General features: G+C 35.8%; 1 protein-coding gene across 1 annotated transcript; it reads left to right on the forward strand.

Moving 5' to 3' along the window:
* The first annotated feature begins 4025 nt into the window (after positions 1 to 4025).
* LOC122639373 (membrane magnesium transporter-like) lies at positions 4026 to 11076 on the forward strand. The gene is made up of 4 exons (XM_043832208.1): positions 4026 to 4145; positions 4312 to 4364; positions 4443 to 4543; positions 10698 to 11076. Exons 1-4 carry the CDS (start codon positions 4073 to 4075, stop codon positions 10789 to 10791), a joined length of 321 nt encoding a protein of 106 aa, XP_043688143.1. The 5' UTR covers positions 4026 to 4072; the 3' UTR covers positions 10792 to 11076.
* Positions 11077 to 13128: the final 2052 nt, after the last annotated feature.

Here is a 13128-nt window from a genome sequence, read left to right on the forward strand (position 1 = left end):
TCACTCTATATGGGTGGCTTTGAACGGCTCTCTGAGTTCAAGTGCTTTCCCTTTTTAATAAAACTGTTTCTCAATTATTACCAAAAATAAAAATAAAAAACAATTTCTCTATTTTGTGAATTGTATACATAAATATAAAATTTTACATGTTGAAAAAATTTCTAATGTATGTTTCCATATAAAAGAAAATTAAAAAAAAAAACAAAACATTGTAACATTTTTCAAGATTTAAAATTTTACATCTAAAATTTTATTAATTTTACACCAAAACAAACAGAATTGTAAGAAAAAAAAACCTTCTTTTGGATCAACAAAGCACATTGGTGATTGTAGCTTCACCAACAGTTATTTTTTGTCACAAGAATTAACATTTTGCTTATTGATCAGATGAATTGACTAGTTCAAGGTTCAAATTTAATGAGTTCATTATTTTTCCTTCAAGCACAAATTAAACAATATAAAAACATTATCCTAACATGTAATGACATTGAACTAGACTAAAATAAAACATATGATCAAAAGATGCAATGAACAAATTGTGTACAATGTGTGAATACCGATCACACTATGTCCCCATTTGATTGCAAGGGAAATCAAGGGAAGGGAAGTAAAATCAAAATCAATATGAAAATTGAAAATTTTATAATCAGTATCACACATTATAATATAAAAAACTCTAGAACATATCAAATTAGATTATTAAATTTCATTTTACATTACAATTTAGGTAAATTACACAATCTTGATAACAAAGACTTTCTCTTTTATTTTAACATTTATTTCATTTCACTTCACTTCTCTTTACTTCCAATCAAACGAAACCTACACAAGGCACATAAAAACATTCATGTTAAAAAACATGTTTTAAGCACTAGTAACTCGAAAAAGGTTTGGGAACCTATAGGGAACATTGATTCTAAAACAAATATCCAATAAATCTACTATGCGAAGCTTATCTAGTCTTTTCCTTTAAATGGTGAATATCTACCACATGGCATGTTAGCTTAGGCTCAAATTTTATGGGCACTTAGCCCCATCGGTCACTACCCACATGTTAAGTTTCCACCCAAATGTTGTAGAATGTAAGATAAGCAAGAGTCAACAATAGAAATAAGAAAGGGTCCATTAAGGTATTATAGGAGCATATTCTTGGTTGTTTTGTTTTGGGAGAATCTGAAGGGAATTAAAGCATATGCTTACCCTTTTTAAAGTGTTGCTAATTCTGACTAGATTTTTTTAAAAAAAAATTGAGAATATACATAAGAATAAAGGGAAAAGTTTCATCCACGGACCACAGTCATGCATAGAATCATTGACTGAGGAATGAAGGTACACGGTACACCACCCTTACCCCATCTAATGGTTTTGTGCACACCCATGCACCATGTATGGCCGTGCACAAAAACTTCTACCTAAGAATAATTATTCCAAGAAAATAAATTCTTACACCGACCAAGCAAAACCAATTGAAAACCGAGCTTCAATACTCAAAAAGAAAATGACAATGGACTTTTGTTTCAACTTTAATTAAGTGAATTTTGAGCAATGATACAAATCAAAATGATATTGTACTCTTGACTATATCTACCATGTGGCAACTTATTTGGCCGTTTGCAGTCTTATCCTTTTGATTCCAGTAATTTAAGAAAAATTTATGGTCAACATAAATATATAGGTAAAAGATCGTTGTCTAGCCGTGTAGTGTCTACACCAACGTAGAGCTACTGAGAACGAGAATAATGGCATCAACTTACATGGGGGTTTTTTATTACACAGGAGATGAAAGCGGTAATATTGCACACTCATCTGTCAAGGTGCAAAGGGCACTGCGACCAAGTAGTGCTCTTTTTCCCTACATATATTTAGAAAATATAGAGATGATATATTTAATTATAGCACTTTAATTTTAACACACTACATTTTTATAATACCACATCACATCTAAATGATCAAGTTCAATAAGAATACATATTGATCTTGGAGAGTGGGACAAAACACAAGTATTGAAATATGTCCCAAATCTCAAATTTATAACAAAGAAAATTGAGATTAAAAAATAATGAATCATTGAGATTGGCACCGCCACGTCGAGACTCTCTTTCGAAAGTGAGATCACTATCGGCTTGTTGAAGAAACCCGATATGATCCAAAAGATTTCAAGTTCAATCCTAATATGTATTTCGACATAAATAGTCAAAATGGACTGAAATAGCCAAAGTGAGAAAAACAAAAAAATAAAATAAAATCACTAAATCAATTGATTTCATCTTGATGAAATTTACAACTAAGCTCTTATGTTGAGCTTGAACTTAGTCAATGTAAATGAAGCACTAATCAATCCAATGTGGTTGAGAAGCCACCTTACGAATAAGAAGCAAAGGTAAGTCCATTGAAGTTGTTGATCTCTTTAAATCTAGATGTTGAAATACATCTACACTTTTAAATAGAAGGATGCTAGCACCACTAGTGAAAACCTTCAACAAAAAGATTAAATTTTTTTGGAAATCATGACTAAGTGGTTGTAATGGTCATAAGTTTTATACAGGGATTCAGTTCGTAATGTTAGAATTTCTCTTCTATTATTATGGTTGAAGAAATCATCAAATCATCTCTTCTCAATATTTATCTGAGAACAATAACTCACAGTGTGGGGAGGAATCTGCACGCCGCACCAATGGGTGTTCTAAAAAAACGTACTTCCCACATGGAACCACATTTTCAAGTCAAGTGAGAGAAAATGATTACAAATTTCATGTGAGAGGGAAATTGCATATTGACGTTGTACAATCTTTCATTTTTTTTTTGTACAATATTTTTTCTAATAAAAGAAGGATACCATTTCAATGTATGAAAAATGAATACACACACACACACAAAAATCCCTTAAGAGTTAAGGCTCCATTTTTCATTTCCTGATGCAGTTGAGGCATTTTCACTAAAGACTTTGTTCATGAAGTAAATAATCATATACCTATGATTCAATCAATTGGGACAGAGCTTGGCCTATGAATGGGCCCTTATTAGCCTTCAAAATAATTTTCAAGAGTCATGAGCAATGTCATAATTGCCATATACATGTAACCGTTATAAGCAAAAGAATCATAATAGCTAAATGATGGTATATAATATCAGTTGTTAGTTTAAAAGTAAAAATCATATAAAAGGAAAATTTTCATGTAAAATTGATATAAAAAAAAAAAAAGAGAGATTTACTTCAATTTTTTTTTTCTTTTATATTGCTTTGTCCCGTGAAACTAGCAAACCAAAAAGGAAAAAAAACTAGGGTTTTCTTTGCATTGAAGCTTCGGAACTATGCCTAAGGCAACCTCATAGTCAGCTCCTAGCCTATCTATAGATTGGATAATACCATCTAAAATAGGAGAAACAAAATAATAATAAAAAAAAGAATGTTTTTTCAGACAACAAGTCATAAGAGGCATCCTTGTTCTTCGATGTAATGTGTCGTTCTACTATGTGGTAGGTTGGATTAGGTTGAAATTTTGTAAATAGTTAGGTCCAAGGTCTCATACTCACATGTCAAGTTTAAGCATTAGAAGAATTAACCACATGGTAAAATAAAACGTTATAAATGCAATATAAATTTGATAAGGATGAAAGATTGAAAAATACAAGGGGAATATTCAATACTTGGATTTGCCGCGTCATCCCATCATGAGACAATTAGGTGTGCATTACAAACCATGTGGACCATACGAATAGTGCAGTCAAGTGATTAAACATAATTTTGTTCTCCAAAAACACACCTATCGGATACCCCCATGCGTGCTCTCATTGGTGTCTTGTTGGTGCAGGGGCCACGTATCCAGACAATGATTCCACTCTCAATAAAAATATCGAGTAGTATCAATGCATCGTTACTGAAAATGGTAAAGATTCTAAATCTTAGGTAATGATTAAATGGTTTCCTTTTAAGAGTGACAATTTTCACTTTCCTTCCTCTACCTTTAATTTTCCTGGCAACCAAACAGTAGTTGAGGAGCGAGAAGAGAACAGTGGAGCACTAAAAAGAAGTGAGGACTGGGGTGAGGACCGAGCATTTTGAATTCTCAAGATGGGGGTTGGTTTCCTGATCGGAATGATTGGGCTTGCAATTCTGGGTCACGCGGCTTACTCTACCATTCAGTGTAAATTCTTATCTTTCATGATTCTTCCTCTTCAATCGGGACTTGAATCAGTGAATTAGGTTTACGCAGCATTACATAATCGATTAAATTTGTTTATCTGCTCTGACTATTCTTTCTGTCTCTGTACATGCTTCTGCCGATTGAAATTAATTTGATTTTATTGCAGATAGAAGTTTGTTGAAGATCCTGGAGGAAGAATTTTCGGGACCTCCTATGAATGTAAATCATACCTCCCTCCTTTTTTTGTTTATTATTTGGTGTGGTATTTATGGAACTCGAATTTTTGTAATAATGCAGGTGGTGGTTGAACTGCTTATAGGTTTAGCTTTCTGTATGTTTGCAGCGTTAAGTGTGCCGGGGAAATTCCTATCCATACTTCCTGATTCGGATGAGAACAGGTTGGTTTTGAACTCATTTCTTTGTAGTTGGTCGTACCTTGCTTTACTTGATTAGTCAATTAATGGGGGAAGAAGGAAACAAAAAGAGAGGAGGTGAAAAACTGTATTACTTGACTTATGATGAGGCTATTGTGTGGCATAAACGGGTCTTGCATTATTTATCTTCTGTAAATATCAAATGCGAACTAGCTTTTTGGTGTTGTTGGAGGAAAAAATTCAACACTCACACACTAGTACACACTTTCTCGGCGAAGACAGCATGGGCATGCCAAAGCCTTTGCGCAGGCTCAAACGAGGCTATAAATGGCCTATTCTGACTTCCAACCAGGAGGTCTGTCTCCCTCTTGCCTGAGTTGGCTCTAAGGTCTCTTGGGTTAAGCCAAGAACACTGATCAAACTAAAAAAAAAGCTTCCTGCAGCAGATCGAAATGGGGAGAAGAGCAAAGGAATAACAAAAGTAATAAAATAAAGCAACAATGAAAAAGAAAGGTAATTGCATTCAATCATACCATACACAGGGACCCCAAACTATGTGTTATGCCTCTCCACGGTGAATGACATAACCGTACATGCTTGAAATGAAAGTACAAAACAAAGAAAAAGATAAAAATTGATTTGTAGGTGTTTGACTGTTGATGAGTGTCCTCTCTCAATTGGGCTTTTGTCTTATATAGAAGAGACCCTTCTCCCAACGATTCTGTGCGCAATACTTCCACACTCCTCCTTTTCCTCAGGGCTACTTCTCCCTTAGCCGCCAATCATCTGCCATGTGTCCCAAAACGGTTGCTACTTTCCATTGTATAACGGTGTGGTGGTAGGTCCCACTTTTATAACTACCTCAGCCTGTGGTTAGGGTGCTATAACCCTGGTAATGACCGTCTCACTCGGTCGTGTCCTGGCTAGTCACGGCTCTAGCCCTTCGGCCCGATTTTCATCCAGGTCTAACCCTGTCCGTTCTTGGGCTACTCGTGGCCCTGGTTCTGGAGTAAATAGGTGTGAAGACTTAGTCGTCAATCTCCGAATTGAATGCAGTAGTCTTTGCGAATAATACAAAGCCAAATTTTTGAGAATGGGAAAAGCAAAGACACCCTTGCTGCTAAACCAGTGGTAGTGGGTTCTGATTGTTTTTAAGCAATACTATTTGATTACTAATTTTATCATCTTCATGAAGAAGGAGAACACTGATAGCAATAGATGATTGTCTTAGAAACAGAGAGTTACCCGACTTAATCATTTATATGTGTACTCTTTTATTTAGCTCTTCAAGGAAGAATGCAATTTTGGGCATCAACATGTATGAATGTCCATCTCTGTTTTCAAGGAATTGCATAATCAATGAATTCAATTTTGACACTAATTTTTTTTCCCCATGTGTAAATCATGCTTTATTGTTTTCTTTAGTAAGCTAAACTCCAATACTTCACACGAGCCATTTGAGTTGACTTTTCTTTTGTGGAACCCATTTGGTCTAATTATGTTTATTTCCACATGTTGGTGGCTCCAATATTGTACTACCCTCTAGTCTCGAGTGTTAAGAGTGATCTTGAAATTAATAATCTAAGGAGATTAGGAGAAACAATTTCCCCATATGATGCTGAGGCTTAATTAGGTAAAATATTCAGAAGATAGTCGAACAACTATAATTCTGCGTCAATTACAAAGCTGAGCGTACCAACTCTGCATACATTTACAATACAGATGAGCGATTCCAAATATTTTTAGGCATCTAAATGGAATAACTTAAGGAAGAAAATATATGATTTAGCATGGTAGGAGACATTTTAGTATTGTTTCGGTGAGATACATTTTTATTGGTTATAGCAATCCTGATCATGTGCCAGTTGCACCAAATATCATTCTGTGCTATAGTTTTCCTGCATCTAGGTGTTCAGCACTCAATGAGTGCTTTCAAATATATTAGAAGTTTATACAGAAAGATTTGGGAAAGGAAATACATGATTTAGATTGGTAAAAGACACTATGTTGTCTGTTTACTCAAATACATTTTGATGTATACAGAAATCTCTAATCACTTGATTGCTGCACCAAATCTTATATGCTACTTTTTTATCAACATCTACGAATTAATCAACTATTACAGAGAAACAGTGTGCCCATTTTTAAGTGATTGAGGTTAAGGTGTTTAATTTAAAATTGTTCAGCTGTGTGCAGATCCTTAGGTGCTCAGATTAGTTTAGTTCAGCTGGTATGTGATCCTCTGCAAGTTGTTTTGAGGACCAGGAAACCAAGGTCTGGGTTTCCTGATCACCTTGCACCAGAAAAGGGCCCCTCCCTTGTAGTAGTGCAGTGCCCACAGTTGCAAGTGTAGTAGTAGGTCCTAGTTTACAGAGCCAAAATGAAATCTTTGTAATTGCAGGGAAGTTATATAACTTCCACATTTGGGAACCCATTACTTTCTTTCGAATAGCCTTATTAAATTAGAGCAAACAGCAGTTTTTAGTGATGGTGTTTTAAAGTGTGCCCTTTATTTAACAGTGCTTTGTTCATTGTTTTGAGTTCTACTAGTATTAGAAAATATAACATTCTTATTTTAAGTGAAAATATTGTGCATTCCTTGTGGATATCTTCGGCTGGCTGCTGTTAAAGTTTTTTGCCTGTTTCGTGCAATTCCTGATTGGTCTTGGTTATGTGTACTGGTTGTTTAAGATTTTTCATGCTTTTGATGATGATATCTAAGTCTGTCCAAGTTCTTCCTTAGCTTCTCCCTATCCTTGATAAGAATACTGAATCTGAACCCTTTTTATTTTTATATTTTTTTCGGGGGATGGGGGAGATTAATTTCTTTGAAGTTTCAAGATCTTGGTTACTGACTAAGGTTATTACTGATTCTTGGATCTTATTATTAAATTATATCAGAATTCTTTGATTCTAGATCTGTTCTTGAATTAATCTTCATTTCTAGTATTAGTTTACTATGTCTATCATCTTGTGTTGATTATCTTGCTGTTCCCTTATCTTTTTTTACATCAAGATTTGATATCTTTTGACAAATCAATCCTCAACCATGCAACCCTTCGTCAAAGCAATTTGTGAAGAGCAATTCCATTTTGTCATGGTATTCCTTGCTTTATGGTTGTGGGATCCACATCCACCCCCCACACTGAGTTCCATTCCATTTGGACCTTGTTTAATTATCATTCTTTTTTTTTTTCCCTCCATCAATTCTAGTATGTTTGATTTTCCCCCTCTGGCAACTCTCCCTCTCATCCCGATCATTTATTTGTCTATATAATATTTAAAATCCCTTGGTCTTATAACTTTTTCCTTCCAGCCCCCATTTATTAACCCTAACTTACCTAGGGTTTATTTCCCTGGCTAGCAACCTGCAGGATTTCCAATTTGCCGGCTGTCCTGCATCAAAAGCTCAATGACTAGGATAATGTAGTCAATTTTTCAGCAGTTTACCAACTCTTAGTATTCACTTTTCTTTAGTAGTGAATTATGATTCGGAGTGGGCATCCTCGATTGGCAGTCAAATAATCCATTCTTGAACGGTCTCCAAACTTCTGTGTTAAGTTTTTGCCCAACTGTATATCGCCACATACGGCATGATGCTCGAGAAAAGTTTGAAGACGTCAATAACTTTGAGAGCAGCTGACACCTGAAGGCTGAAGCTACACTGGAGAAAGTTTAATACATGATCAGCCATCTAATTGAGATGTGCCATGAAACTTGGCATATGGCCAGTTCAGAGAGTTAACCTACTTATATGGGAGAGCATTGGCAGCCAATATAGGATTTTTTTCCCCTTTACGATTATATTATGTTATTATTTGAAAAATACCGTTTCACTATTTTATGAAATTCTATTAATAATTTTCTAGAAAGGTGTCTGGAGTTCTAGGAGTTATTGTAATGCATTTTTTGCTTAGATGGAGGGAGTTTTTGATAGGTTAGACTTGCATAGTTGGATTAGTTATAAGAAGTTCCTCAGTTAAGAAAGTGATATGGCTATTCGTGTTGCTCCTGTTTGGAATACAGTGACTTTGCCCCAAACCTGTAAGAAACATATGTTTGGGTGGTCAATTTGGGTGCTAGACTCTGTATGTATTATGTAGATTTTATGGTAGATGGTCCCCTCTGCCGCATGTTGGTGCATTTGGTACAAGCGCAATCTTCAGACTTTTGAAGAAAAGGAAGTGTGACACTCCAGAGTTGGCCAAAGGATTTTTTCCCACTTCAAATGAATGCTGGCATACTCCATTTGGGGTAACTTTATTTTGGTAGCCTTCTTCTTGAAGGGAATTTGAGGCTGTCAGATTTTATTCCTATCCTTCTCTCGAAATGTAATTAGAGCTTGCCCCTTTGCAATTACAGCATAATCCACCTCGTGATTACCTTTGGTTTCCATTGTTCAGCAAGGGCCAAAGGAATAAGTTATATTCTCCTGTGGGTAATTTTATTGGAGTTTCAGGGTTGCATGGTTGGAGGTGAGACGCCCATGCAGGGTCCTACTGGTGTCCCTAGGGGTCTTTTTAGTTCAATTGAAATCTTTCAATCTGAAGAAGTTAATATCTCATAAACTTGGATGTTGAGGAGATGGATACAGGGATGTATGGGGAATCAGAGGATATGTCAACTACATATACAGGGGTGTATGGAGAATCAGAGGATATGCCAACTACACATACAGGGGCGTATGGAGAATCAGAGGATATGCCAACTACATAAATTGGACAGATGCTCTTGAGTGTGTGGCATCTGATTGATTTTTAATTTTAATTCTATTTAAAATGAATCCATTGCATCTAACTCGTTGGTCACCTTGTCATATAAATGGTTGAAGGGGGGGGGGGGGATTGAAGACAATGAATGAGAGAGGGATTTTATGATATCATGGTGGATGGTGATTAAACAAAATCATTGCCTGGGTGTCTTCTGACAAAGAAGCTTCTTGGAGAGTTTCCTGGGGGGAACTGCTTGTTCTAGTGGAAGCCGAGGACAGTGAATGATATGGCATATTTTCTGGCAAAGCAGGGAGTTGGGAGACAAACTTGGTCTTCTAGGAACTCATTTCCTCTGCCACACTAGTGTCCATTTGTATTCTTATGTGCATATACTTCTGATGTTGTTAAATGTTTAAGTCCTGGGTGGCTGAGGCCTGCCATGATTTCGCTATTTACAAACTGTCTATCCATTATCAATAGAGGTTGATATTTATCAGAAAAGAAATGTTAATAGGAAAGCAAACTGGAATATAGTGTGTATGGTTGCATGGGCATACAATTCAGTAATTCACATACAGTAAAGGAGGTGTCCATCAATGAGATTACTTGGATATGAGCATCCAGACCCTATCTAGCAGAAGCTGATCCCATTTTACTAAACAAGGCTGCAATGGATTTAACGGCACTTTGAAATACTTTAAAAGTTTTGTTTGGAATGGTTTATGGATTTCCAGACAGCAATTACAATTGAACAAGTAATGAGTACAATAGGCCAGTCCATGAGCTGGTCGCTTGAACTTGTAACTTCCGACATTTTGAGCCTGTGAGAGTCCTCCGTTGTTTCTCTCTCAGATTGATGTATCTTCAATCATTCTTTTATTTAATAAATCAGTCAGTTTATGTACTGAAAGGGGGGGAGGTATCAAGTAGTTGGGTGTGGGCACCAAAAAGGGGGACAAAAGGAGAATTATTGCCTTTATTCCAAAAAAGATTACAATCTGATCATTCATCTCTTCTTATATTTTAGATCCCCATTGTTCTGGGACTCATGGATGAAAGTGTAGGGAAAGAGGGAGGGGGAGGGGTTTGGAGGTGGAGCTGATATACTAAGGCCTGCAGCCATTGCATAATATATCCCTTGCACATAATACCTGTGACATGAAACAACCAGTTTATAGGCAACATCTACATTACTCCTGAAGGGCTTATGTCCAGACAACAAAGGCCATCCTTAGGAATCTAAACTGTCTTCAAACTTTAATAGGAATTGTCTTCATTAGTTAATAATATTTGTGCATGTTAATTTTGTAAAAGATTTTCATGGAAAAAGTTTCTATTGAATTCAATCCATCACAAGTATAGTTTTTGGTAGCTGGAATTTCTAATGGCAGTATTTGGTCCTTTCGGAATGTCAGATTGGAGTTTTTAGTATCTAATCAAAGCATTTGTGCAATTTTACAATGCAGGATAGTTTCATTACCAGACAACCTAGACTTCATGGTCTTTAACCACCGTGCCAAAGTATTTCTCCCAGAGATGGATATGAAGCTCAAACTTTAAGTGTGAGTTCAAATCTAGTAATATTTGTCAACTGGTGGCTGATTTATGAGGGGCACCCAATTCAATTCTGAAACCATCCTTACAAATTTTGGATTGTGATTACCTTTCTGATGATTTTCTTAATGCGTTACGGTTTTGGGTTATATGTCACATGTTTATTTGTAGACTGGTTGTAAACCTTCATGCAAGTTCAAATATTTACTGAAGGCAAAATATTTAAAAACTAGATTGCAATTGAAATGAGGGGTATCAACTATTTGAGTGCAAGCTAACATCAGGTGGAAACACATCATAGATGTTAAGAGCTTCTCTTGAGGAACCCAGCACAGGGAAGAAAAGGTAAGGTACAGCCACATTTGGGTGGGATTATAATTCTGAATTGTGAGCAAAATCAGAATGGTGGAATCAGCACCATTTTTGAGTGGATTCGAGTGCTAAATTTAGGAATATAGCATGAGAATCACTCTGAATCCGAGAGGAATCAGCCATTGAAGTGATTCTCAGATTCTTGTTTGTGACTTTTAACAGGTGATGATAGAATCCAAGAATTGGAGATCTTGTGAAAACAATGAAATTTGAAGGAAAGGATACCTTGATGACCATCAGGGAACTTTGTCCTATTTTGTGTTTTCCATTTTAATATTGGGTTTGAAGCTGACCCAAACATTTCATGAGTCCACTAAGACGGTTGATCTTTAATTCCCTTGTTTTAACTTTTACCGGGTTCCCAATGTAAAGGCATCTAACTAAAATAAAAAAGTCAGAAATGGGTTTCTATCTAGAAAATTATCCAAAATAAAGTTGATTTTATTTGGATGCCATTTTTTATTTTACTGGGGGCTGGACAGTCTTTTCATGCACAAAGGCATCGGTTTGCATCTAGACGTAGGAACCATGCTAACCATACATCAGGTTAGCGTTCTTTTTCCCGTAAAGGAAATAATGTAAACAAAAGTCTTTTGGGAAAAAAGATATTTGCCAGGTTATGGAATTTGTGTCTAGACATAGGAGATAGGAGCATGCAAAATTAGTGTCATGCCTTGTGAAATAATTTTTTTTTTTCATGATGATGCCCCTGCTTGTACTCTCATTGGCTTCCGAGCTAGTGCATGGGGCCATGCAGCCTGGCAGCAATATTCTACTCATGTTTTTTATTGCCTTTTTCTTTTTTGATTGGTTTTTTAGTTGGTCTGGTCGGTTTCAGTTAGTTTTTCAGTTTCGGTCGGTCTTAATAAGTTGGTCAAGTTAGTTTCGATTTTGAAAAAAACCCAAACTCGAAACCACTCGATAAGGCATTTGGTCTGATTCGATTTGGGTTAACTTTTAATACTTCTCCATGGTAAAGTTTCATTTGTATTCCCGACTAAGGGTGTCAATTTAGAAGTGGAATTGAGTTTGGCCATTAAAATCGAAACAAATTGAACTAAAAAGCTTCGGTTCAGTTTTGGTTTTGAAAAATGTAAATTCATCTAGTTTAATATTAAAAAAAAAAGTTGATTTGAATCGAACAAAATAAAATATAAACCGTATAAATTGAACAAAACCAAACCTTAAAAAGGTGGAAATCTTGTCTACGGCAATGTTTGTGTGTGCGCTCCCATTGATTAGCATGCTTGTAGGCTCTAGAGGCCCAGACAACGATATCTTTTCCTGTAAATATTGTATCTTGAGATGAACAAATCGGAGAATCAAATAACCGAACTGATTGACAATGCTACCCCGACTGATGGTAAAGCATGTTAATCGGTTCAATTTAGAATACAATATGTAGAAATCGAAATGAATAGATTTAGAAAAATGAAAACAAAAACCAAATTGGTTCTTACTCGTTTTCATGTATTCAACCTAATTCGGTTCTTATACGGTTTACAATTTTGGTCTAATCTATTCCTTTTAATTCGATTCACATTCGGCTTTTTCCATGGTATTTATTTTTTTTATCGGTTTGGTTTATGTGGATTGAGATTTTGTGTCAAACAACAAACGTTGGATGGAGGTGAGAGATTGTATACCATACACGGTCATGCACAAAACCTTTTGTATTTTTTCAACTTATTTCCTTAGACCATGTTTCCCTTAATCGTTCATCCCATGGTGACGGAATTCCTCTTTTGCCATGACATAGGTACCATCAAATGGCTATATAGGAGGGTAGTTTCATATTTATCAATAAGGGGTGTGAGTTTAATGATGGTCCAGGAGTCCATCATTCTTCAGTTCACTTCACCCTACACACAGTGAATGAATTCTTCCTTTACTTTTAGGGTAAATTTCATGGACACCCTTTATAGGTTAGTCGAATGGCATAGACAACCCACAAACTTATTACAATATCAA

The sequence above is a fragment of the Telopea speciosissima genome, chromosome 9 (genome assembly GCF_018873765.1).
Source record: "Telopea speciosissima isolate NSW1024214 ecotype Mountain lineage chromosome 9, Tspe_v1, whole genome shotgun sequence".
Classification (NCBI taxonomy): Eukaryota; Viridiplantae; Streptophyta; class Magnoliopsida; order Proteales; family Proteaceae; genus Telopea; species Telopea speciosissima.

Bases quoted from the DNA above. Each gene is read 5' to 3' on its own strand.
- LOC122639373 (XM_043832208.1), top strand. From the start codon at position 4,073: ATGGGGGTTGGTTTCCTGATCGGAATGATTGGGCTTGCAATTCTGGGT. The intron at 4,365-4,442 runs GTAAATCATACC...GTAATAATGCAG, and splicing joins TTTCGGGACCTCCTATGAAT to GTGGTGGTTGAACTGCTTAT. The intron at 4,544-10,697 runs GTTGGTTTTGAA...TTTACAATGCAG, and splicing joins CCTGATTCGGATGAGAACAG to GATAGTTTCATTACCAGACA.